At 42.2% G+C, this 26,447-nt stretch overlaps 2 protein-coding genes across 5 annotated transcripts in view; both read right to left on the bottom strand.

The window, feature by feature from the left end:
- LOC131708043 (ubiquitin-associated and SH3 domain-containing protein B-like) overlaps nucleotides 1–9,044 on the bottom strand; it is a 41,909-nt gene extending 32,865 nt beyond the window's left edge. Inside the window, exon 1 of the mRNA XM_059009929.1 lies at nucleotides 8,564–9,044. Within this exon, the coding sequence (XP_058865912.1) occupies nucleotides 8,564–8,694 (131 nt within the window). The 5' untranslated portion in view covers nucleotides 8,695–9,044. The remainder of the gene's footprint in view (nucleotides 1–8,563) is intronic.
- Nucleotides 9,045–9,629: 585 nt separating this feature from the next.
- LOC117966625 (uncharacterized) lies at nucleotides 9,630–25,438 on the bottom strand. 4 transcript variants are annotated; one of them, XM_059009933.1, is made up of 23 exons: nucleotides 25,290–25,438; nucleotides 24,419–24,525; nucleotides 24,204–24,248; nucleotides 23,505–23,658; nucleotides 23,212–23,283; nucleotides 22,957–23,045; nucleotides 22,596–22,752; nucleotides 22,219–22,296; nucleotides 21,768–21,859; nucleotides 21,554–21,659; nucleotides 21,175–21,254; nucleotides 21,005–21,073; nucleotides 20,129–20,189; nucleotides 19,774–19,790; nucleotides 18,858–18,915; nucleotides 17,717–17,809; nucleotides 17,293–17,353; nucleotides 17,079–17,192; nucleotides 16,438–16,495; nucleotides 16,179–16,247; nucleotides 15,881–15,944; nucleotides 15,423–15,494; nucleotides 9,630–10,990 (listed from the first exon to the last, which is right to left on the bottom strand). In XM_059009933.1, the coding sequence occupies exons 1-23, from the start codon at nucleotides 25,344–25,346 to the stop codon at nucleotides 10,982–10,984; spliced, it is 1,782 nt and encodes a 593-aa protein (XP_058865916.1). In that variant the 5' UTR covers nucleotides 25,347–25,438; the 3' UTR covers nucleotides 9,630–10,981. The 4 variants fall into 4 exon arrangements, 3 of the variants coding, with proteins under 3 accessions (XP_058865916.1, XP_034768931.2, XP_034768933.2); XM_034913040.2 differs by lacking the exon at nucleotides 9,630–10,990 and adding an exon at nucleotides 14,705–15,274; XM_034913042.2 differs by lacking the exons at nucleotides 9,630–10,990; nucleotides 25,290–25,438 and adding exons at nucleotides 14,705–15,274; nucleotides 25,048–25,213 and having other exon boundaries at nucleotides 24,333–24,525.
- Nucleotides 25,439–26,447: the final 1,009 nt, after the last annotated feature.

Below are 26,447 nucleotides of genomic sequence, written 5' to 3'. Positions count from 1 at the left end.
ACATCAAATAAACTCTTGGCTGCTGATCATTTCAATAACATATTTCATTAAAGTTAGTTCTGAAACCCAGGCCTGGGCACAGCAGGGAGAGCGGGGGTTTCAAGCCACGATTGCATGACTGATTAATTATTAAATCAAATGTCATTCCATAAAACAATAAAAGCAAAAAGCTTTAAGATGAATCATACTTCAGAGGCTCGCTGAGATAACTTTCAATTTACTCTATAAGGTCTAAGAAAACTGCACGGTCTTGCAAAGCAGCAGCTTCTTATTAGAGAGCCAATTAGAGCTTAGAGTGAAGCGCAGCACTGACTGTAAAACTTGTATAAATCACGCTGTTTTCACCTCAATAGAAACCCGTCGGCCCTGGCTGCAATTAAACTAGTGGCTGGAGATACTGAAGTCATCATGTTCCTTTCCAGCACGTCTGTGCTTCTAAAAGCATTTCAGAAGGGCTAGAGTCTATCAATTATTAAACAGGGCCCTGGATATACTCTGCCAAAGCCTGCGAGGCGCACCATCCCTATCTGCAGCCTGAGAAACACACACTGTGCTTTACAAAACAGTGCTGCCCACCTGTTCAGCTGCCAGCGCGAATACTGAAGCTAAAAGGAGCAGCTGGGCTCGTCTCCTCGGAGTGCGCAGTGAAGTACGGCTTGCTAAAGTAACCGCTTCTCCTTCCAGACTCTTTTAGCAAAGGAGGTTTGTTTTTGTTCTTTCCCTGGACAAGTAAAACTCTCACTGGCACATTACAGCTGATGCCACGGGCATGCCTTGTTATACCTCTACAGCGAATGTGAGCTACCGCACCTTGGAGCTCAAAGACCTGCCCTGCGGCTGTCTGCTTGAGCTCACAGGGAGTCTGGCCCATATGGTCTGCTGTGCCGCGGGAGTGCCAGAACCAATGCAGAGCGTCCTTTGGAATCCGCAGCAAAGAAAATGGGGTGAGGGAAGTGAGCAAACCCCAGCCAGTTTTCCTCCCTAACCTTCAACAGCACGGTTATGCCTTTACCAGGAGAGACGGGGATAAAAACACACATTTGTGTTTAGAAGCAGGTTCAGCTGGACAGCAGGGTTACTTAATCAAACCGAACAGTATCAACTGAAACTCCATTTTTATTTCTTCAATTTTAAACAGTTGTAAAGAATGATGATTTAATCAAAACAAAACAAAAAAGAAATAGTATTAATAAAACAGGCTTTAACTATCTTTAAGGCCTTTACTTTTAAAATAGTATTAATAAAACAGGCTTTAACTATCTTTAAGGCTTTTACTTTTAAAGATGTTTGAAAGCTCAGCAAAGCAAAGAGGATTTTTAAAAATGTATTTATTCATTTTTAATCTAAATGAAATGCCATCTCATCCGGTGTTGTTGCATTTCAATTCAAATTAACCGTTCTCTCAGGTTTCTATAAACAGTACAGGAATTTGGACAGCGTTGGCCCTCTCAGTTTACAAACAGGATACACACCGGCACAGACCCACACTGAAATAACGGGCTGCAAGGAAACTGAGCCAGGAAACACAGTGCATTCAGGGGAGCTCCACCAACACAGAGCCTGTGAATAGGGTTAAAGCATGAGCTGCATACTGTATGCAGCCCATTGACAAAGATACAGTGCTAGATCATTTACCTTACCTAATAATTCAGTTTCACCAGCTATTGTTTTTTTAAACTCTTTCAGTCCTGAATTGTGGAGCTGTTGCAGTAATGTCTTAACTGAGTACACATAACATATACATTACCTCAGACTGGGACCTTGGAGTCCAGAGAGCTTCCAACATGACTTCTGATGGCATATGTTAACATACGCCGCCAAGACAAAGGGTTAAAAAAAAATACAGAAACGCATTTGAAGTTCCTGATGTTCTGCAATTGCTCTGGTACCTTTCTGTGGCTTTTAAAATCTTGCCAGCTTCAGTTCTTTGGCTTTCTGTTTCAGTCACGAGGACCTTATTTTCCACTGCGCTGCAATGATGGACATTTCATGATATTGAAACCTGGCCATTTTTCTCATTATATATATATATATTTATAATTTTTTTTTAGTCATACATAGATGTTTCCATACTGTATTTATTATGATGCATCAAGATACTATTAATGAATTAACAGTATGTTTTCTGTTTCTGTAAATGCTATAGGAGGCTGTGTGGTCCAGTGGTTAAAGAAACAGGCTTGTAACCAGAAGGTCCCCAGTTCAAATCCCACCTCAGCCACTGACTCATTGTGTGACCCTGAGCATGTCACTTAACCTCCTTGTGCTCCGTCTTTCGGGTGAGACGTAATTGTAAGTGACTGCAGCTGATGCATAGTTCACACACCCTAGTCTCTGTAAGTCGCCTTGGATAAAGGCGTCTGCTAAATAAACAAATAATAATAATAATAATATACTGTTTTTTTATTTAAACCTGTACAGCCCCACCTAGTTCCACCCTGAAGACCTGTACATGCCCATCTGTAGGTCCAGGAAGCATTACTCCACTTAAAACTGCAGCTTACTAGTGAGGCGTTGGAAAAGAAACTCCAGTCAAAATAGCAGTCCATAAACAAATCTAGTATATGAACTTCGGGGGAGTTTTACAAAACCTCTGCAAGTAGATTGTGAAGTGGAAGACTGTGGGGTCCTGGACAGAAGCACACGCTGTTCGCGCACACTTTAGGAGAGGTAAAGTATCGAGTTGATTAAAAACACAAGAGCTTAAGCAGGTTAAACATGACTTCTCCCTCAAAGAGATGTTTTATCCCTTGCAGTGAATCAAAGGAGTAGAATAACTGACTGCAAGAATCAGCCATGTGTTTTTAAACATCCGACTGCAGTGTGAGGGCTGCTTATCCCTTTCAATACTGCGTCTGACCGTTGACTCGTTTTTTACAATTTGACTCATTTGAAATAAAGTGTTCCGGTTATGTTTTTTTTTTTTTTTTGGTTCCCAAATTAGGAAAAGGCTAAAGTAAAAAAAAAAAAATTAAAATATTAAATGTACTGAAATTCCACATAAAAATATTTCAGTTATAAAACTTATACAAATATAGCTAAATAACACCACGTTTCATGACGACTGGCTAAGCAGTTCTCCAGATCTTAGTAAAGTGTGACACACAGATGTACACCAACATATGCTAACAGTTTAAGAGCCGTGAACAAAAATAGATTTTACTGTGTAAACATCTCCTGGGCTGCAGCCCTGTATCAAAAGACTGACAAATACGTTTTGAAGCACATGGTTTTCCTTCATTTTTAAGGAATACAATTAGATTAAAACACAGAGCTAGCAAGAAACTACTGAAAAACAAACAAACAAGAAAACAAGGCCTCATATGGATGTTTTTCTTGGAAACGTTTCTGGTTCTGTCAGTACCAATGATATGATATGATCGTCAGTCATAGACGACCGTTGAGGGGGAAAACATTACAGAATCAAAACTTGCAGTCCAGCAATATTTTTTCCATCGCTCGGATGATTTAAGTCTGTGTCATAGTTCAAGCTTGGGGGCTGTCAGCTACTGTCTTTGAAGGCACATCTAAAGGACTAAAGACTAACCAGAAAGGGTGTGTGATAACTAACAAATCCCACGCTAATGATATAAATATCACAGAAAATAAAAAAAGTGACCTTGACCTGAAATCTCCTTTAGTGTGATCTACACAGGAAGAATGATCATCAGCTTATTGAACACATGTACGTGCAAAGACTGATCGCTAATAAGTGAATAATATTGTGATACTCAAGACGGTGGAATAATGAATGTCCACACCACTTCTCAATGACTAGTTCTCGAGATACAATACCAGTGTAACATTATGTGGAATACCTTGCAGTAAAAAAAAATAAAGTTATTTAAATAATTCACGATTTAGAGATTTGTGAATTGAGCCCTATATATATATATATATATATAAAAACGTTAAACAAGAATTAACTTCAACCCCTTTTGAAATGGTCTTGTGCATTTCAAACTTGATGTCATTTATCAAAATGGGCTGTCCTTATAAACAATGTCTAAAAAAAGGAAAGGAAATTGCAAAGTGAATCTGGTTTCAATATCTCTACTATACATTGTAGTGTACATTAAAAAGGGACAGTTCCCCATCGTTTGATTTATTTGAGTAACCTTAGTTACCCTCCATTGCTCCTAAAAGTACTTTTTGGCTAATACTTTAACCCCCCGTGGCTCATTGAGCTGCACAATATGGCTATTCTGATTTCCAGGTGAAAGCAGGACTATCTGCAGTTAAAGGAAGTCAGAATGCAAAAACCTTGTTGTGTGTGTATAAACATGAAACACGCTTAACAATCACAGGAATACACACACACACACACACACACACGCACACACACAGTATAGCTCCAGCTACAGTTTTCTTCAGAATATCCTGTGGCTTGTTGGTCTTCCTGCACATTCACAAGACACCCACACACTCCTCAGTATATTCACTGAAGACAGGTCTCATGGCAAGCACAGCCACTGCAGCACAATGATCCACTGAGCTTACATTTAAAGTCTGTATTTATGAATACTTCAATACTGTTGCTTCTTTAACAGCTTGAGAAGTAGATCTTTGTGAATCAGGCCCGAGGTGCTCATAATAGTCACTCATCAAAGCCCCCAGCCCCCTCCCAAGGTGTGCAGCTTAACTGTGGGCTGCAGGACTTCAAACACCCACAATAAACCGACAGGAAGCACAACACCACTATTTGCATAATGTGTTCCAGTCCTCCCAGAGGGATTTCTCTTACATTACACACGCCGCTGCTGAGACATGCATTCTTATCCCTATGAGAAAGGGTGCTCCCTCCAGTCCAGGGCAGGTTTGAGGCATGAAGACTGAACTGATACCTCCCTTACCCCCTAAGAGAAAAGGGTGTTCCCTCCAGTCCAGGGCAGGCTTGGGGCATGGAGACTGAACTGATCTCTCCCTCACCCACTAAGAGAAAAGGGTGCTCCCTCCAGTCCAGGGCAGGCTTGAGGCATGGAGACTGAACTGATCTCTCCCTCACCCACTAAGAGAAAAGGGTGCTCCCTCCAGTCCAGGGCAGGCTTGAGGCATGGAGACTGAACTGCTCTTTCACCTCTTCACCCATTCTCTACTGAGAAATGAGAAATAACTCGCTTTTCGAAAGTCATTTTCATGAGTTCCCACAGGTGGAACTCACACAGCCATCAGGGAACTGACCCAGCAATGACAAGAACAGTGAGTCCCAGCTAACCACAGGACTAGGAAGGCTGCATCACGTGTGGACAACGACAGAAAAAAGCCCAGAGGAAATGGAAAGTTTCAAACACTACCTGAAAGCACGGCTTGCAAACAGTTTTCAGTGCCAGATAAATGTTTCAAATGAATGTGTTTCAATACTATGCTGCCTTCAAAACTGCACATTCAAGACCTTATAATGAAAGTGCACAACACTTAAGATCCACCCTTTTTATATATACTTTAACATGCTGTGTATTTCCTTCCATACAAGATTGTGTTTCGTTGAAATTATTTCTAGTGTACTGTGAAACCTGGACACAGTATTAAAGCCTGCCCAGGGCCCAACAGAACTTATCCTCAATAAGGGGGTGACTTTACTACTTAAGACACACAGCCGACACATTTTTTCAAAGAATTTTACCAGGAGGTTTTTTTAATTGTCTCTTTCTTCAATGCACAGTGACCTAGCTTGCTGCTGACGTTTCTAATTGTTATTTAAAGAAGCTCCAGTTATGACCTTTAGAATTGCTGCATGCGTGTTTTTGTCTTCTGTTCCGTTTAGCGTTTCGGCAGTAGAATGAACAGCGTGGTGTTTTTGCATGAGGGAGGACTGGGTGGAGATGCATTGATTTTGGGAGAGAGAGCCCCAGGGGGATAGGTTGGGACAGGGTTACAGATACAGGAACACACTCAATCTGGGTCAGTAGGGTGATTGCTGTGAAATAAAAGCGTGGCAAAGTCTAATAAAGCACTTTAAAGCATAGGCATTGTAAAGCACAGAGGTATGGTAAAGCATATATCTTAAATGCATAGCATGACCCAGAGATAAACTCTACTGAAGTTAGAGGTGCAATCAGAAATCCACTTCCAAATCAAATATCGGACAGATAATAATCGATGCATTGATCAATGATTTCATGTATGTATAATGTATTTGGAAAGGTTCTACACGTTTAGCGTGAGGAATAATAAGGAGAAATGCATTTTAATTTGCACTTTAAAAATGAGCCAGACAGCGTCTCATCCAGATAGACTGGACTTTACCAGCGGCTATGACATGTGTTGAGTGGGTGTCAATGAAGCTTGGTCATTCTGCGTGGGTAGCTCCTGCTTTACTCTACAGATAAAATACCATGGCAGGATTATAACAGACGTAGGCTGTTAGTCCAAAAATTGGAAACGCTTTCAATACGAAGAAACACTGTTTTTTGTAAAAGGGCTTGTCCTTCTAATATGAAAAGACATTTTGAATATATTGTTTAAACACGTACGAAGCATATATTTTATCCATCATACCTTTATGTGTTTACTATATTTAACTGGTGCTTGGCTTGTACAGCCGTATCATTTTAAACGTATGACCTGTTGAAATATACATATATTGGTAATTATTGTTTTTCATATGGGAGATGGCCCTTTAATCTGTTCCATGTATAGCGTAATACATGAAAGTTGCACATCGATGTGGCAAGTTATTATCTAAAACATGAAAATAAATAAAAAGGGGCATTTAAAATTGATTCAGGCTCTGGTTTTTGGGGGGTTATTTATAACAAGATTTTTTCTCTTCCCATGATGAAAATGTCAGCTTTATATTCTTGTTTCCTGGAAAATGTTATCAGAACATAAATACTGCCTTGGAAAAAAAACACGCACACAATGGCCTTTTTACATTTTTGTTTTACATCCTGAGCTTACACAGGGCTTGTTCGGGTCCTTAATAACATCTATTGCGACAGCAGGATTCCAGATGATGTCACAGATTAAACTTTACCCACGAGCCCAGCTTTGAGAGCCACTGTTCTAGAATGACAAAGCGCCCCAGGAGTAGCCCGTTAGCACCCCAAGTGCAGATACAGAATCAGCGTCTGGTTTCATTTTTGCACGATTGCTTCATGCTAGTCAGGAAATCCAGCAGCTCAAAGATTTAGCAACAAAAGCAGGCAATGTTTTCAACTGCAGAGTATTTTGTCACAGCCGAGTAATCTCGGCTGACTAATGTAAAAAGGCCCTTGGCATTTCATTCAGTGCTCCAACCACCACTCCATTGTCCCCTGTCCTCTTTGAGGTGGCTCTTCCAGCTATAGTGACTAAACAGAGAATGGGCTTGAAGAGGCACACTCAGACTGACAGTTATTTTTAATGCTGCTTACCAACTAAAATCATCCCAGACTCACAGAAAAGCCCACGACGGACAAAATCAATGTGTGCTCCGTTTTTCCATTCACATGTCTGGGATTTGTGTTACCAACCTCTCTGGATTGACAATGGGGGGGGGGGGGGGGGAAATAGGACACAAATCATTTGACTTACTTGCTGAACACAGTTTCTATTTTTTCATTTTAATGCAACAGCATTTTATTAAAAGACAACTAGTATTGAACATATCAATACTTCTGATAACTACTGGTTTCACAGATCCCTGCTATGATTCTGTTAAAAAAATGCTCCAATTCTCCTGCTTTTCATATAAATAGAAACAGCTGAGCGATTGTCAACATACTGTAAACAAGCGCCTTTGAATATTTAAGTGAGTATTAGTGCTTTCAGAGTATTTGCCTGCTCTCTGAAGTTGTATAATTCAGAAACAAAATAATGTACTTCAAATCTGGGACTAAAAAGACCACTTAATTTAAACTTGCATTGACGACCCGCTTACTGCTGCTAATATACCGTGCTACAGTACTAGTCAAGTGAATATTCACATGGAATCAACAGATTTGGGCAGCAGTGCAGTCTTGATTATAAAGACAGCTTTTTTTTTTTAATCGAATTTCGAGTTCTGCTGTCATGTCAAACTGTCATTGCACTTGCGGTGACGGTTCTGCAGCGTTAACAACCCAGCCAGAATACACTGTAACACATACTGTAATAAAAAAAAAAAACACACGCAGCTTGACATCTGTGTGCCAGTGCTATATGTTCACAAGCACACTGAACGGATCGGCTAAATCGTTATTTATCCGTGAATGTTTTCTATGACGGCACTGCAGCCACGCTCGCCTAAGCGGCAGATTGGGATAGCTGTCAAACTATGGATTTTGACGTTTCGGTAAAAAATAAATAAATAAATAAATACATACATACATAAATAAATAATGTCACTGCACATTTAAAGGCCTGTAAATACAATATAAATACCACCACATCGCAATAATCGGTGTATGGGGCAATAACCAGTCAGCAGTGCAGCCCTGTCAAAAACACGTCACATTCTCCTTTTTATTGTATGCATATGCAATCCGTTAGCAAACTACCGCTGATCGTAAACTATACCAAATGCTGTATCTGTGTATGTATGCCACGATCGAGACAGAATCAGTCAGAAATGAGAGGTCAGAAAAACATGTTTAGTACTCACGCCCTGGATTTTGGAAACCCCATTGATAACAGTACGTCTAAAGATGATCCATGTTTTACAGTTCCCGGTTTGATGTTCTGTCGTATTCTTCTGGGGGTCACTTTGGAGTATAGCTCGTCCTTTGCAGCCATGTTCACCGTTCCATTTAGTTCGACGAACCGCTAAACCGCTGCTGCTACAACTACTGGATAAGCAGCCGCTGCAGATTATTTTAAAGTATTGTAATCTGCCCCCACTGCTCCCGAGAAGTGCAGTCTAACCCGAAATGCAGCTTCCTGGTCTAGAAACACTACGGTATAGGAAGTGACTTCTGCTTTGTTTTTGATTGTTTTCTTTTTTTGGCTAGGGTTTGACGGCTTTCAAATGCTCTCTAAAATAACAATTCGAGAAACGCCACTTCCTCTCCAGCATCAGGAATTTGCAATGACTAATTTATGAATGGATCATGAGGAAAGCAAGGCAAAGCTGTCAGCAGGTTTAACATTACCTTATACGGCGCCTCCGCCCCCATGTTTAAAGGCAAAGCACACGCCTTTGTGTTTTGGAGGGGGTTATGGGCGTCTGCAATCCATGAAGACATTTAGAAATGACTTGTTATTTGAGCTCCAGTCATGTGTCACTTTCCCCATCAGTCCTTGATCTAGTGTAAGAAGCATGTAAAATATTTAAAGTTCAATTAAATACGCAAACGCAAAGTTCGCCAAGTTGTGTCGCGACTGATTATTAATTCAATACAAAATATCAAGCAAAGCTGACAATGCGCCTACAGCCAGTCCACCAATAACTTGGTTTATGATGTTCCAGAATCGCTTGATTACATTGCACCGTAGCATCAAGTGTACAAGGTGATGAGAACAGTCTGCTGAATGGAGAACGCTGCGAAGGTCGAGCAGCAAGAGCGCTCAATCCTTCCACTGGTTATAGCTATAAAAGGAAAGGTGCGTTCCTCGTGTTAAGGTCCTGGTTTGTAATAATAATAATAATAATAATAATAATAATAATAATAATAATAATAATAATTTCAATGCAGTTCTGCAATACACTGCTGTTGCTATGTTTTAATAGATTATTTCTCACGTTCATTTTACCGTATGCTTACATGACTTTGTGTCCCAATGCCCGTGAATAGCTATCCTGCCTGCCATTTGCTATTCTATATGTACCTGCTGCCTGCCTAGGATACCCAAAAACACGCAACAGGAGTGTGACCATTATTTGAACATCCTGGAGTGCATTATTCCCATCTAAACCATCCCAACACAGCGGAAACATGAAACTGAACCCATAATTCAGCTCATTCAATAAAGCGGGGTTGTGTTCACTGGACAGCAAAGGGGGTGTCGGTGTTGAATACAGTGTGGATTCGACTGATTCTGTAAAGCCGTTTTCATCGGGTCTTTAACAAGGTGCTTGAGCACCAAGGGAGCGTGCAAGACTCCCTGTAGAGCTGTGGTCTGCTGATGGCTCCAGGGGTTTCTTATGGGTAGAACACTAGGATTTGAAGAGGACCCCGGCTTTTCTTTCATCTTTCCTTTGCTTAACTTTTGATTTCCTTCTCTTGATCTTTTCTCACACAGGTACCCATGCTTTAGCGCTGCTGGCGTTGGTCATTGCTATGCTTTAGCTCCAGTTTTTCATCAGGTAGCTGTTTGCCATGTGCTGTGGGTGGCCTTTTCTTTGTCTATCTTTCTGAGAATTGCAGCCTATCGCTCATAGCAGCTGTGCTGCTTGCAAACTCACCACAGTCTGTAACACATGGCTATGAGAGATCTACTTAAAGTGGCAGTAAAACCACTCATTTTGAATTTCAGTGAAACATTATACAGCACCTTCCTCTTTACTGAGCCCTGTGCTTTGAATACAGTGAAAACTATTAAGGCCAGTCAAGTGACCAGCAAATGTGGTCCACAGGGAGTGGCCTTTATTACTCAAGGCACATTTATTGTAACAATTTATTGAATCCCCCCTTCCATTTCCATGATGTTTGCATTCATGATGTTGCAATAAGAACCCCATTGGATCTTTGAAGCTGCAGACAGTGTCCCACAATGATGTTCAAGGTGACGCTAATAAATGGGAAATGGTGCCTGAGGATGCACATCTATTTTCTCAGAAAGCAGAACTCTTGACATTCTTTTTCCCCTTATAACACCTGCTTGTTGCTGCTATGCTTGCAAGCTAGGATGCTGTGAATCTAGGAGCATGTTCACACTTCCATACCGCTCAGTGAAACTGCTCGCACTTCAAGTGTGTTGTAAGCTGCAATCCCATTAGGTGACGAGGTCAAATAGAGGATACACCACGGACACTCATGAGGAACTGGAGCTATTCCAAGAAGCAGGATGTGGTGGATGTGGTTGCTTACGGCCATCTTCATGCAAACTGCAGCCCTTCATTAACCTTCATGGAGCGCTCTGTTTATACAACCTATGGAAAAGAAAGTTTGTTCAAACCTAAACCCCACAGCTGAATGTCTTAGATTAAGCTCTGCGTCTGCGTAGCAACACAGTGGAATAGTGTGATTCACCCGGTCATTAGCACCACAAAAAAGACTTGATTTCTCAACACCTCTGGGAAGTTGAGCAATTCAAATGAAACATCATTCCAAGAAGGTCAGCTAATGTTTCAAGCAGGGCTCTCCGCGTATGGGCATAGCAGAGGCAATGTTCAACTCATTTTAAATGCTTTTAAACAACAGCACAAAAATAACTTAGTCATGCCCTATTGCTCAGTTATTTATTTATTTTTTTTACGAAATCCTTTGAGAGCTTGCCAATACAAGCTTATTCTTAAATCCATTCTTAAGCGAATCATGCATGGGTTTCTTGCAGAATCACATCCACGTTTAAGGACAAAAGCGTACAATTCAAAGCTAAGCCAGCGTGTCGTTCAGGTATAACAGTTGTTAGATGACAGGGTCATCGTTAATGACCTAAACAGCAGTGAATCTCTGAACCTGATGTTTTGTGGACCTCACTTCCCTGTATGTTTATTGTCTGTAGCAATGTTAATAAGTGATCTCTACACCATCCCTGGGGAGAAGCTTCAACTGTATTAATAAAGAGTTAAAGACCATCAGTATTTAGATCTGACTCAGGGGTGTCCAATCACAGTCCTGGAAAGCCATTCCACTCCAGGTTTAACAGGTAACATGATATCATGAACTACTTCAGGGTCTGGATGGAGGTTTAATTGGTTCAATTAAACAATTTAGCACAGGGTTGCAACAAAGACCAGGAGTGGAAGGGCTGACTTTGACCACCCCTGTTTCAGATCATTAAAACAGATCCACATTTACTATTTTGTCTAGAAATTCTACATAACGAAAAACATTATGCAGTTTAATAATCACTATCAGAAATACAAGAATAAAAAAATGACATAAAATAGTTACCAAATAAACAGATGTTCCAAATAAGCAAGTCCAAGTCAGGCTTTCACTTCTATTTGTTTGTTGGTTTTTAGAGACGGAGAAGTTGGGTATGAGTTTTCTCTTGGGACACTGCGTAACTTCCTTCAAGCCACAGAGAAGGCAATCATTATGCAAATAACAGAAGCGAAGTGCAACAGGGAAGTCCCCTGCCTGCTCTAACTGCACCCAGATTAACACTTTCTCTGCCATGCTGGCTCTCAATACACCCCCAAAACACTGTGCATCCCCTCCAAATACCTGATCACTACTGCAGGCTGCTTTTTAATGCCTTGAAAACATGAACGGGTGTTGCAGAGGGAACGCGATCGTTCTGTGAGCATGCGGAAATGCTGCTTCTTACATTTCTGAGAAAACGCGTCGGTGTGTCTTAAAGGTTATTTTAGATCTTTATTAAAATAAAATTCTTCATCTCAGGTTGCTATCTCTCCATTCAGAATAAACAAATAGTCCTGCCATGGATCAATGGACTATGGAAATGCAGTGAGATAATGTAAATGTGCAAGCCGCTGCTCTAGTGAGTGCACACCGGCTTGCATCATGCATTCAAACAGCACCCTGCCTCTATAGACTTGTTGATGATGCTTCCTTGAAAAGTGGCAGTAATTGCACATTAAGAACGAGGCAAGTACATCATTATTACTTTTCACTGACATGTATTACACTGCCAGTCTCCCCAGCTGGATCTGCCATCGCCCTGGTGTGGGGCATGCCCTCCTGGTACACTCTGGGTCCATGGATTTCTGAGGAAGGACAGAGACTATCCATGCCCACCACAATCTCAATCCAATTGAGCACGTTTGACATGAGCTTGAGCGCCCAGTTTGTCTTTGTGAATAATAATGACTGAAAGGGTTAACAGCTCTCCAGACTGCCAGCACCTTGTGGCGTTGATGCGATACAGTCATCTGCAATGCCTTTGTATAGGATGGAAAGGATGTCACATTAGAATTAGAATTAGATAACTAGCAGCTCATCAGCCCCTTGTTACAAAGACGCTCTGCCCTGGTGTGGAACATATGTCTATAAGCATTTCATTTACCAACCTATACAGGGGTATGTGAAGGAAAATGAAAGGGCTTCCAAGCTGAATAGCACTGAGCACTAGACCCACGCAATGCTGATTTAATTGTCTCTAAACTTCCCCTGTTAAATTGGCTGTTCATGAAAATAACTTTTAGACAGCTGATTCTCGGTCTGCTGTGTCTGCTGGCCAGCGTCCTCCCACGCCAGCTGTGAAGATAAACCTTGAGGCTGCACTTCCTCCTTCCAGCCCTCCTTCACTCCAAACAGGTTTGAGAGGAGGCTTTGCATCGTTATACTAGAAGAACAAGGAAGGCTTTGTCTGAGGTGCGTCACACCTCTGTGAAAGACTTGTCTGCATTGCTAGAAGTAACTGGATAGTCACTGGACTGTGCATTTACCATAGTTTACCATGTTTATTAATATGCTTTACCATACCTCTCTGTGCTTTACAATGCCTACCAATACTTGAGCATGCTTTCTCTATGCTTTACTACACCACCTCGGCCCCACTCCATGTGCCAGCACTACATGACTGAACCTCCGGAGTTTCTGTGTCGATTATTAAACCCACAAGGACAGCGACACCGGAGACTAGCGTGAAGCATTAACTGACCTCAGCGTTGTGGAAAAACTCCCCCGAGCAGTTTCTCAAGCCATACCCGAGCACAAGGTCAGGGTTTCATTCATACAAGCTTGCCATTATTAAATGCTGGATGAGTTTTATTTAATGTGACACGTCCCAGTGCTTCCAGCTCCATGCTCAGTAACCGTTCACAGTGGAACTGTATGAAAAAGAACTGGGGTCCAATTTAGAATAGGGATTGGTTCTGATTTGTAAGCTGTGTCGCATTAACCAGGGCACGCACAGACAGAGGGCCTGTTAATCTCACAGGATCTGAAAGGTTAGAAATGCAAAATCAAGAGTTGATGAGATTATATGTGAACTGAAACATCTGGCTGTGAGTGAGCAGGGGGGAGTCAGACAGTCAGGGGAGCGCAGGTTCACGTCCTGGTTGTGTGGTGTGCAGGGGGAGTCATACAGTCAGGGGAGCGCAGGTTCATGTCCTGGCTGTGTGGTGTGCAGGGGGAGTCATACAGTCAGGGGAGCGCAGGTTCACGTCCTGGCTGTGTGGTGTGCAGGGGGAGTCATACAGTCAGGGGAGCGCAGGTTCACGTCCTGGCTGTGTGGTGTGCAGGGGGAGTCATACAGTCAGGGGAGCGCAGGTTCACGTCCTGGCTGTGTGGTGTGCAGGGGGAGTCATACAGTCAGGGGAGCGCAGGTTCACGTCCTGGCTGTGTGGTGTGCAGGGGGAGTCATACAGTCAGGGGAGCGCAGGTTCATGTCCTGGCTGTGTGGTGTGCAGGGGGAGACATACAGTCAGGGGAGCGCAGGTTCACGTCCTGGCTGGGTGAAGTCACCAGTCTTCACTGCGGATTGTGCCGCACTAGCTCCTCTCTCGAGTTGCTGGGTGTAAAAGAGGAAGCTGGCTCAGTCATGGGATCGGAGGACGCTCGCTGAACCTTCAGTTCCTCTGAGCTGTGTGGGAAATTGCTGCGGTGAAGGGAAAAATAATTTCTAAATTGGGGAAGAAAATCGGGAGTAAAAATAATTGGGCGCTCAATTATTTTTCAATAAAATAAAAAAAAATACCTCACAACAGAAAAGCCAAACAAAAACACCTGAATTTTGTAAATGCCTTTATTTCATAATAATTATAAACGTGTTTTTAAATAAACTACAAAAAGCGCGATTCAATTACAGTACCATGGTAAGTCTAGTCCACAACACAGGTAAACCTATTGAACAGCCTAGGTCAAAACAGTCCAATAGCTCCACTAGTTGCCACTTTATAAAATAATATTATTAAACCAGGGTTGCTCCTGTGCTCTGTTTATGAACTGCTGGGGATTAGTTTGTAATTCAGCAAGCCAGTCTGAAAACACCATGCTCTACTAGCACAGAGAGTGGGGAGGGGATGGAATGGATTACTCAACCATGATGTCGAGGCTGAATCACTAGGATCCTTTCAAATCTGACTTGACAAAATTAAGAGATTTAACAACACCCACCCACCCCCCCCAACTGGTTCGTAAATGTTCTTAAGTCTTTGTGTATAATGTTTTCATTGTCATATCTGTACCAGTTAAACCAGTCGAGTGCAGTTGCCTCACTGGCCAAAGGCAGAGCAAGGATCGTAAGGCACTACATGGCAGAACACACAGCCAGCCTCCTGGAACGCATTCTTCATCGCCACCTAGAGGTGAACAAACGCACTGCACTCAATAAACCAGCTAAAAAAAAAAACAAGACCACAGTGGAGCTGACTTTGCGTTCTCTTTCCACTAAGTTGAATTCTCAAAGACATCTCCAGTTCCCATCGTGTTAAACAGTGAATCTCTTACCAGCTTGTCCGAGTCCAGGCAGAGCCCCACCACGGCTCCTCCACTGCCAGGCAGTTTGACAGCCGAGCTGAACTGCAGAGATACAGACACAGGAGGTTTCAGGTTGAGTGGAGAACTCTGCTGCTTCATGTCATCTAATCAGTCACAACTATGAAGCACTCGGTGGTGGCATATGTAGCAACCCTAAAAGCTATACATTTCTACAACACACGTTTACACTGCAAGTCTTTTTGTTGTGTGCAGCAATACTAAAATAAAATTCTAGGACAAACTTATTAAAGTGAGTTTTTCTTTTTTTTATGTGACTAGCGAAGCTGGAGGTTGCCCCTAGTTACAACTGGTATGCATAACCATAACATTATTCAATTTGACATCTGCTGAGACAGTAAACTGTCTAGGCTCTGGAAAGGTTAAGCGGCTGGCTTAATTATAAATATCAAAGCATAACACTTCTTTACCGTCCTGGCTATTTGTACCATCTTCAGATTCCCTGGACCCAAACACTCATCCGTGTAGACCTTCCTAAAACACCAGAGACATTGCTGTTACAGTCGGCTCCCTGCGCAGTCACAAGATGAACCTTTGAAACACCGGGGTCCTTCTCTATAACTTTGTGTGGAGGGTTCATTGCTATAAGAGATGACATCTTGAGCAATTTCAAGTGAACGGTTCAGGCTGCTCAAACTGTGCCGTTCAGAGACAGACAACAGGAGCAAGTACCTTCTTCAGAACTAAAAGCTGGAAATGGTTCATCACCTCCTCAGTTCAAAGTTCTGGTTCATCAGCTCAGCCAGTTTGGACCAGTCCCTGGACTCGAGGGCCTCCCTTTGAAAATAAATACAGAAATCAAAAACAGTCCTCCTTGTGTTCTTTACTTCCCAAGTCAGTATTTAGGCTCTCGGATATTAGAAGGGAGACATTGCAGAAGGTGTTTTCTCTACTGGCCGACACACTTTGCCGATGTGCTTAAGCAAGGCATTGGTTTTGAAACAGACACAGGCCCAGGGAATTTTACCTTGCTCTGTCTGTCAGCTCAGCAAACGATTTCATGGCTTCAATGACATCAGTGTCCCCTGCAAAGAGACACGAGTCAGGCTCAGTACTTCAGAATAATAAGAGGAGTGTGGAGCTTCAATAACATTCGCATGGCACTCTCTGTCTTTTTGACCATCTGTACACAAGTTTTCGTGCAATACAGCACCTAAGATTTTAACTCTTTTTACTACTCCCCCTGTCATTGTGCAGTTGAACTTTAGATTTGTAATACTCTGAAGGTCCAGCGCTGTTGAAGACCCTCTGCTCCATGTTGCGCCGCACTTATAGAACCCCCCCCCCCCCCCTGAGTTTTACACATCTCTGTTTACATGTCCAGCTCAGGTCAAGAGAGGTGGGCTCCACCTAGCTACAAACCATTTGGCACATTTAGCAGTCTCTGCTACAGAGAGGCCCAGGACTGGATTTCAAACCACAAAACCTCAGAAAAAATTAGAATTCTATCAGGGAAATATTGGCGGTAGGTGACGTGCAGTATAAATGGGAACATATACTAAATGTGATAAATACAGCCTTCGGGCTGTAGACTGTGGACGGATATTGGAAGCAGGTAAGTTTAAGGGGCGAATGAAATCAGGGTTATAGAGAGAGAACTGGCCTCACCGTTCAGCCAGCGCTGCCGCACGGTGCTGTGAATCCTGCCCGAGTCGCTGGGGTCTCCCAGGTAAGCCAGCCAGAACGGGGGTACACTGCTCATGTCTATCGGAATATAGTTTCCTTCAACACAAAACACAAAGACTGTGCTGGAGAAAAAACACTCTTTAAATAAGACAGACTTGAAGTTGAAAGACGATACGATATCTAACTGTTTGAATACCATAGCCATGCTTATCCATTAGCTCTTTGCTGAAGTCCATGTATATCAGCCCCTCATAGACCTACAATGAAAAGCAGAAACGTTTGGAGTGGAGCTCAGATTCCAGGGACCTTATTTTTCAGGAGCTAGGTTTACGTTACATTTTAGTATGCGTCACACAGATCGCCTTCCTGCCCCTTCTCTGTGTGTAAGGCAGTAGGCAGCATTGCATGTCTCCAGAAATGAAGGAAAAGGTGAATAACAAACGAGACACTGAAAACAAAGTAAATGTCAACGTATCCAGAATGTTCTTTAAACATATAGTATCTTGTTACACAATAGAAGTTTTCATCATTTCCTGGGGACCCCCCGGGTAACCACTGTTCTCAAACTCAAAGTCTAAAAGGCTAAAGGAGAATAAAATCACTACAAACAGGACAGTGACCTGCACGACTCGATCCTGAAGACCAGCGGTGATGAAGAGTTCATCAGACTCCACATCCAGGACAAAATTAGCACGGATCGGCTTTGGAAGATCCTTTAAAAAAAACAACAGCAGAACAACTGAATGAGCCGAAACAGACAGTCAATCACTCCAGCCCTGCAATGAGCCTGTCTCCATGTGACAATCCCCCAGCTCGACTCAGCTGCAGCTGGGATGCACGACAGCTCTGCAGAAAGACAGGGGATAAACTCAGGCTTGAGGTGTGCCGAGACTCCCTGCTCCTCATCCCATCACTTCATCACAGCTAAACATCTATCTACAGGCACATCAATCAGAGGTAGCACTGAACAGTCCACTAGTGGGACAGAGGCGACAGATGATCTCAATAACTGCTGGTCAGCGATGGCAGGGCAAGCGATTGTGAAACGTACTGAAAACACATTTGAGTGATTGCGAAGATCCATACATTAACATGTGTTTAAAGCTATTGTCCTCATCAGTACAGTACTTGTATTCAATTATGGAGAAAATAAAAATACAAGTACCTGCATTTTGAAGTGTACTGTATCTATTTCTTGGGAGACTAAAATGTTCCTCACAGAACAATGTGCACACACACCCACACATCAAAACGTGACCAAAGCAGCCCTTCAAGCATTCTAGATTTTCAATTTGGTTAAGATGCATAAATGTCCAGAGTGACTCATCCAATGAAGACACTGCTAGAGTGCAGGATGAGTCATGCAGTCAGCAGCTTGCTGGTTTGAATCCCGGTGGTGTTGAGTGGCAGGTCTTGAACAGGGGTGCACGGGGAGTGCTGCGTTGGCCGTTGCGCTATCGTGGGTTGGGGAGGGAAATGACACAGTTCATCTCCTTGTGCTTCGGTGACCTATACTGGTCAGTCAAGCTGGATATTTCCCAGGTTGACCTCCATGGTTCAGTAGCTTGGTAGCATCAGTTGCTCCGGTTCGGGAATCAGTTGACTGCAGGAACGAAGGTGATCTGTTAATCTTCAACCCTCCTGATCAGTGCAGGAGCAGCAGTGGGGCAGCATTCAAACTGGGCATTTCAAAGTGGGTAGCAAAGCAGAGGTAGCTGCTATAAACGACTGATCCAAAAATACCGACAAATGAGTACTTACATTATCTGTTAAATTATAGAACTTCATTAAGCATTTTAGCGTTGCAGAAACGATAGCACTAAAAAAAGACAAAAACAAGCATTATTCATACGTTAAGGGTTGACACTAAAATAATAACTCCCAAAAGAAGTTACAGAAAAGCTTTTTTAAAAATGCAAGCACATTTTCGTATTTGTAATCGTATGATAATAATGCTTCCAATCAGTGCTAATACCGGCTACCATATCAGTTCTTTATGCAAACACGTGCTTCAAATAGTAATGCTGCTGGTAAAGTCGTGGTTTTGCTAATGGTTCTTCTTGGAAAAACAAACTAGGTTTGTGTGTCTATGATACTAAATGCAGTCTCTATATTAGGTTCACTGCAATTTCCCTGCTCTGGCTTTTGAACTTGGGTGTTACAGGACTCTACAGAGCAATGCAGCAGGTATTTTATATAAAGTAGATCCTTGCATTTAAACTGGCAGCTTAACAATACTACTGCATGTCTTTCTGCTTTATCATTCATGTTTATGTTCCTGCTATAATATCGTTCACACATATCTCCCATTTATTTGTGACCAAAGCCAGAAAAAGATTGAGAGCCACTGCTATAGACTGAGCATGGCACTCTAGTCCATGTTGGTCCGCACCTATTAAAAGTCCCCCCCCCCTGCCACTTTGCTGGACAGTGAAAGTTCCTCTACACTTGAAACATTCTGCTCAAATACATCTTCTGAAAGTGACCAGCGCAGAGAACACTGGGGGACTCCGAACCCTGCGGACCAACATGGGTGAGAGAGCTGTTCTCTAGACTTGACCCTTCAGAGACATTTCAAAGGTAAGGAATGTATTATGAATGACAGTAGTGAGCAACAAAGTAGTTATTTTTGTATTACGGTTGGTAAGGGAAGGGTTTACTCAAATAGCACACTGACCTGCTGCCTGCCAATCCCTGTATGAAAGGAAAACAAGAAAAAATGCATGACTCTATTTCATCTGCTAAACTCAACTGAGCACCGACTAGGTCTGACTTGACAATGCTCCATAATATTGTGTGATATTTGAAATGTTTCACGAATAAAAGAATAAGCTGAATAAAGTTTACAAAACGGGCCAAGTTACAAATGGGAGCAGCTGTACAAGATATAAAAACACAAACAATGGAAATCAGGTATCTCTATAACCGAGTGGGGTCTGGTACCACCTAGTGGTGTATTGTCGTACAACAGGTACATTGTCCACATTTTAGTTTCATTCAATGCGGCCCATCCTCCCGTTCCACAAACGTACCACTTGGCGAGGGATGTTGGTGTCATACTTGAGTGTGAAGTTCTGTTTGGTGAGAGCCATTCTGAAAGAAAAGGGAAACAAAATGATAATTATAATTAAATAATAACGTCCTGGAAGAGAAAACGTGCAATCTGCTGATGAAAACGAAGAGAAAGCAAGCAAGATTTTAAACACTAAAACACATTCGGATCAAAATCCACAGAGAGACAGAAATCAGTCGAATTCAATGTCCAGTGTACTAGATGCACCAGGGATGGAAATAAGCAGTTTGATCCTTTCCTGGTTTTACTATGAGTTTACTAAGACACACACCTATACACTGGGGCTAATCAAGCACATGTTAAAACCAGGAATTAGTACAAGTGCAATGCAGTAGGAGGCTTATATCCATCCCTGTTTAATATGGGTTAAAACAGACTCTTTCTGCATGCTTTCAACAAGTAGCAACGCAGCTACGTTGCAAATGAACAACATGAAGCTATTGCTGACTATGCCCCCCTAAAAGAGTTTTTCTGCCTCTTCTAATGCTATAATGTATGTTTGTAACAAGCTTGCTCCCTCGTTCTCGTGATTCTGCCAGACCTCCTTGCTGTTGTGACATGGCCTGTCGCGCAATGGGAGAAGAGGTAGGCACACAGCGCGTAGGGTACTGCATTACCCACACAAAACAATCATTAGTGCAGTAGCTAATTAACGTTCATTACTGAAACTGTCGTTTTAAAAGACGCATGCATTATTTTCAAATACAAAAAAAATCAATAGGGGCTCATTTTTATGTCTGCTCCAGTTATTAATTCAATTCTATTTTTCCTCGACGCTCCAAAAGCCAAGCTAAACTTGCACCCTTAAAATAGTATGAACGCATGTCCCCCTTACCCCTGTTTGGAGCAGAACTGGTAAAACTTCTTACAGGTTGCTTGTAGTAACCTCAACCCCCCCAGGTACCTTCAGGAAAGACAAAACGATCTGTAAATATAAGCACAGTGCCACATACGGTTCAGAAACAGGCAGTGCCCTTTTTAATTGTGGTTGCTACGGTTACTCACCCCTCCTTCCTGCTGATGCAGTACAAGTCCTGGAGGCTCCCAAACTCTGTGGGGTCGTTCAGAGGGTGCGGAAGCAGAACCTAGCAGACAAACCCAACTGAAAACAGAGAACTGCAACTGCAGCTTCAGCGACAATTTCTCTAACTCAGGAAAGTAAAAAAGTACAATAGATGAGACCTAACGACACTGAAATAACGTGAGCTCATTAAAATAAAGGAATGGCCACGTTCCAAGCCTGCAGGTTGCTCATGATCTAGGTTGCGAGGAAATGGGACAAGTCTGCTCTGAACTGACTAGAGTTATTTCAACTTGTACCAAGTCTCACCTTGGAGTATTCTTCAATAGAAAGCACCCTGTAAAACACAGTCATCGTTCTTACCAGAGTCTGGCTTTCTAAAAGAGTGACTTCCGCCCAGAAATTAGCGATTGTCATGGCGATGGTTTTGCCATTAAACCCGTCAGAGGGATTTCCCATAATTCCAATCCTGTTCCAAAGACAACGAACACACTATTAGAACTTTATCTTCATTGAGTGCTCAAGAAAAAGCTCAGGTTCCAGTTTAACAAACAGCTCTAAAATGGGACGTTATTACCTCGCATAGGAACGACATGTGATCGAACGTGCAGGACAGCCCTGCTGCTTTGCAGAATAGTGAGCTAACCACTTGGTGTAGTCCGAGAGACCCTGAAAACAAAACAGGTACAAAAGCTTCAGCTCCTAGTGTTTTAGATATGACTGCTTTACCTGGTAGGATAGTCCATGCATTTAAAACACTGTGTAAAAAAGTGCTTCCATTTATGATGTTATAACCTTCAATTTAGTCCCCTCTTTCCTGGGATTGTTCTAAGCCGAAGAGATTCTTTTAACCTCTTGCCACTGAGTCCTGGAATCAACCTAGCTGCTATTCTCTATACATGTTTAAGTGCAAGCATGTCTGTGGTGAGGAGTCCAATTTTAGGTGGGGTCTACCTAGAGCATAGTCTTAGCAAAACATGTGTAGACTTGCATACAATATGAAATAGGACTAGATATGTATTTCTCACCACTTGTCCAATGAGCTGAAATCCGGTGGGCAGCTTCATCCCATTCACTGGGACCTTTTGCTCATTGATCAGCCATTGCTGGATATTTATAAAGCAAAGACACACATTGATTTTTTTTTACCTGAGTCAAAGAAAAAGCAACTTCAAATGTCATTGTCTTAGTTTTACAGCCTCCTTACCTCCTTGATGTCTGCAATCTTTCAAATCATTTTTATTGCAATTACTCTAAAACTGCAATAAGTCTGTGTTCAGGATAAGTTATCTGCCATATTTATATATTAGGGTTGTACAGAAACTTGTATTCTTCGCAGAAGCAAGCGAGGTGTAGGCACGTAAAACCACTTCAAGAAAAACAAAGACAGCACAGATATTCTTACCAAGTATTTGCCCAGGACTCTGTCTTCCACTCTAGCCTGGAGATTGAGGAACTGGGTCAGGGTGGGCAGGGTCTTCTTCTGGAAGCAGTAGAACACCACGCTGGCTAGTCTGGACTGAGTCAGCTCTGCAGAGGGCTTCTCCATGAACTTCGTTATTCTGAAATACAAACCCCTAGATTAGCTACAGCTCAACCTCACAGTACTTTACAGCACATTCTGATATTCCTTTACTGTCCCCTTAGCGTTTTATAATGTTCAGGGTTATTCAGAGACTGTTTGCATTGTCTATGGTGAGACCTGGTAACTAGAAACGTAGACAGACATTAACATTAATGGTGACTGTCTTCGTTCTTCACTCTACCTGTGGGTACTGGGGCACACTTCCACAATCCCTCTGGATGTTGTTTTCTCTCCTTCCTCCATCTCATAGTAAATTGCCAGCTCACCTTGCTGAAAAACACTTTCACAATTTAGTATCTTTTTGCATTCACACATTCAAGCTCAAACTAAGCATATTGCATTCGAACCCCAGCTTTCACGGCAATGAAGCCGAAACTAAGGTGAGCAAAGGAGGGGTCCTGTTGCTGTTGGCTTATAGAGGTGGACCTGAACTCACCTTTAACCTGAAGAATCTCAGGACCTGAGCAATATCGAAATTCTGATCCGCACACAGCATATCTCCAGCAATCTGAAGGGAAAAAAAAAGGAAAAAGATGTTTCACCTTGTACTCTATAATCAGTCGTTCATCGCTGTGTCGTGGGGGTTGGTCTTGAACCACAGCATTAACAAACAGAAGTACAGATTTGTTGTTCCTGTTCTTAAAGAGCCATGCTCTTCAGTGTTAACACAAACTCTTTATTTTCTCGACTGACTGGGAGGGCGTTCAAAGTGCTGGAGGGATTCCCTACCACCATGACGTCATCTTGCAGCCCCCTGCTCCGGATCGCCAGCTCCACGTCTGCCACGGCCCCCAGCCTGCTCCCGTAGGTCGTGGTTCCATCGTTGATAATGTTTTCCACGGGGAAGTCATTGGCGGTAGCCCAGCGTTCATAGTGCTTATACCTGCATTTCAAAAGACGTTGATACAGCAGTGACCAATCAACTGCCATTGCTGGTGTAGTGTGGGCAGCAGTGTGGAGTAGTGGTTAGGGCTCTGGACTCTTGACCGGAGGGTCGTGGGTTCAATCCCCGGTAGGGACACTGCTGCTGTACCCTTGAGCAAGGTACTTTACCTACATTGCTCCAGTAAAAACCCAACTGTATAAATGGGTAATTGTATGTAAAAATAATGTGATATCTTGTAACAATTATAAGTCGCCCTGGATAAGGGCGTCAGCTAAGAATTAAATAATAATAATAATAATAGTGTATTTAGCATTCGTTTTACAAATCATCATCATCATACACTTCTACAACAAATGAATCAATATCAGACAAGCGCAAGACTGTCAAACTGATTAGGGTAGACTTGCCATCATAGCAATAAGAAACCCTGCCCCTACACCAATAGCAAGCTAGCGGTGGATGTGTTTTTACAGCCTTGTTCTGAAAACAGCCTGTTCTAAACCGTGGTGGTAGCATCTGTATAAAAGAAGGACAGTACTTACTTGTCTGCGTTGGTGACCAGGTAAACCGCACTGAACAGTTGCCTCCTAAGAAAAAGAAAGACAGCATTTCAAAAGCAGCATGTACAAAATGTAAGACTCTAATCCAAAACAAGCAAGATTTGTTTTTACAGCTAGATGTGCATTTCCTGGTGCCGCTGTGTGTACCCACTAGTACCCAGGACTTGTCAGGTTCCATGCAGACTTCGGATACGCACGTGTTTACTGCTTCCCACCAGAAGTCCAGGATTTTCTTTCCACCAACTCCTGGAAGGAGAGCCTTTGGGATGCCGGTTAGGTGAGCGTACAGACCAGTGGCATCGTTCTGCAATCGGATAACAAGACAACAGCTCACGGCTTTAACCTTTTCAGGAACTCACAATGGACACCTGCTACCAATATTCATTATAAATGAATCGGCGGAGTCAGACAGCGACAGACAATACAGAGTTCTGTGGAAATAAAATCATAGCCTAGGTGTACAATACATTTAGTAACCCTATAGCAACTACCAGGGTGTCGTTTCTGTAGCTAACATTTACTATAAGCTAACAATGACATATACTTAACCTGAGTGAAGTTTCGTGTTTAAAAGGGATGCTCCCTGGAATTTAATGGGGAGTCCAGATATAATAATAGTTTTGTCAGAAACTCAGGTTATTGAATGTGTTCTTTTAAAACTGAAGTCACAATGTGCAATTTAAAAAAAAACAAAAAAAAAAAACGTAGTTTTTCAGATATATCTTTGGAATGAAACTTTGTATCACTTGGCTATAAATGGAATCAATTAACTTGTGCAAGGAGGTCAAAGTTCAACTATATACACACACCAACTTTTCTGTTTTACCTGTAGAACACTTTAAAGTTGTTGTTCAAAGACGTTATGCGTTGTATTCATGTCCTAGGAACATATTATTTTGCAAGAACTGCTTCACATTGCTGTAGTATACACTGGACTTTAGCCTATCACAAAACACGGACGGAATTCTTTGCGTCACACACTACGTGCTCAAGTCTGTTTCGCTCGAAAGAAACCTTCCTCGGTCCGAAGTAAATAAACCATAAACACACAAGCCGAAGCTACAGTACCTTGATGTGTGTTTCCAACAGCGTGCCGTGGCCAGCAACCAATAAGATGCATATCATTTTCCTGCATAAAAAGCACAACCAGAAGAGCTATGCTTTCCTTCCGCCTAATGCTGTTTACCGTATAATCCAGAAAATAGACGCACATTGTGCTTCTGATTTCGGGAGAGGGGTATATACAGTCTCTGGATTTCGGTGGAAATGCAGTTTTGAGCTGAGATTTGTCCGTTTTTTTTTTTTTTAAAGAATATATAATCACAGCACGTTGGATTATGGGTGTAAATTATGATTAAAGGGACCAGTTTGCAGATATATTATTTTCTTAGAAACATAACAATACACTGAACTGTTAAATAAAGACTTTGTGGATCAGCAGCTGTATTTCTGTAGCATATTTGTTAAACGGAGCAGCTAGTGTTTTATCATTTATTTCTTTTGTCATTTAAATAGCGTATAATTGTTGTTTCATCGGTCTTCTGCTTCAGCTACCCTGCATACAGGAGCTTATTTAGATACGATATATCTATACTGTAAGTATCAATGTCACACTCAGACTTGCAAAATATTTCCTTTCTGAAGTTTGCATGCACATAAAGACTTGCGTATCTTAGCAGGCATTGTATATACTGTATATTGACTGCTCTGGGAGCCTGGCTTCTGATTGAAATCGCGAGCTTGTAGAGCATTGTGATCATGAGTTTTCAAAGGCATGAACATTTCAGCGCTGTGAAGAGCCTCTTCATCTAAATCAGACACCAGGAGTCCTGCTGCGGTAGATCCCAGATGCAGTTTAAATGCTCAATCAGGTTCAGAGGAATGCACGCTATTGAAGCAGTGTACCATGGAACTGGTTTGCATGCAGGATAAGGGGATCTGGAATACAGCTGTGCATATAAACAAGCTGCATGACTAGTGTGCTACTCACACTACCTAAATAATGCACAAGCATCGCAGCTTGAAAGAATAACTGTGACCAAACATGGCAATCAAACAATGGTTTTACCTTGTGTTGATCCCACACTATCATCTGGGCAGTGTGGAGTGGGTGTAAGAATCTGAAACACTCAAGGAATATGTATATAGTTAACAGATAGAAAACTGTTTTCACTTCTCTGGTGAGGCCTGCATTGTGATACGTCTACATTGAAGATTAAAAAGGTC

The sequence above is a fragment of the Acipenser ruthenus genome, chromosome 40, assembly GCF_902713425.1.
Source record: "Acipenser ruthenus chromosome 40, fAciRut3.2 maternal haplotype, whole genome shotgun sequence".
NCBI classification, from domain to species: Eukaryota; Metazoa; Chordata; class Actinopteri; order Acipenseriformes; family Acipenseridae; genus Acipenser; species Acipenser ruthenus.
Note: the sequence above shows the minus strand (reverse complement) of the source record. Positions and strands in the feature narration are given on the sequence as shown.

What these genes read in the sequence shown, in the direction of transcription:
- LOC117966625 (XM_034913040.2), bottom strand. Translation starts at nt 25,346, where the DNA reads ATGATATGCATCTTATTGGTTGCTGGCCACGGCACGCTGTTGGAAACA. An exon ending in TGCATCAGCAGGAAGGAGGG is followed by an intron (nt 21,074 to 21,174) that starts GTGAGTAACCGT and finishes TCTTTCCTGAAG; the next exon opens with GTACCTGGGGGGGTTGAGGT. An exon ending in TTCAGGATCGAGTCGTGCAG is followed by an intron (nt 17,354 to 17,716) that starts GTCACTGTCCTG and finishes TTTTCATTGTAG; the next exon opens with GTCTATGAGGGGCTGATATA.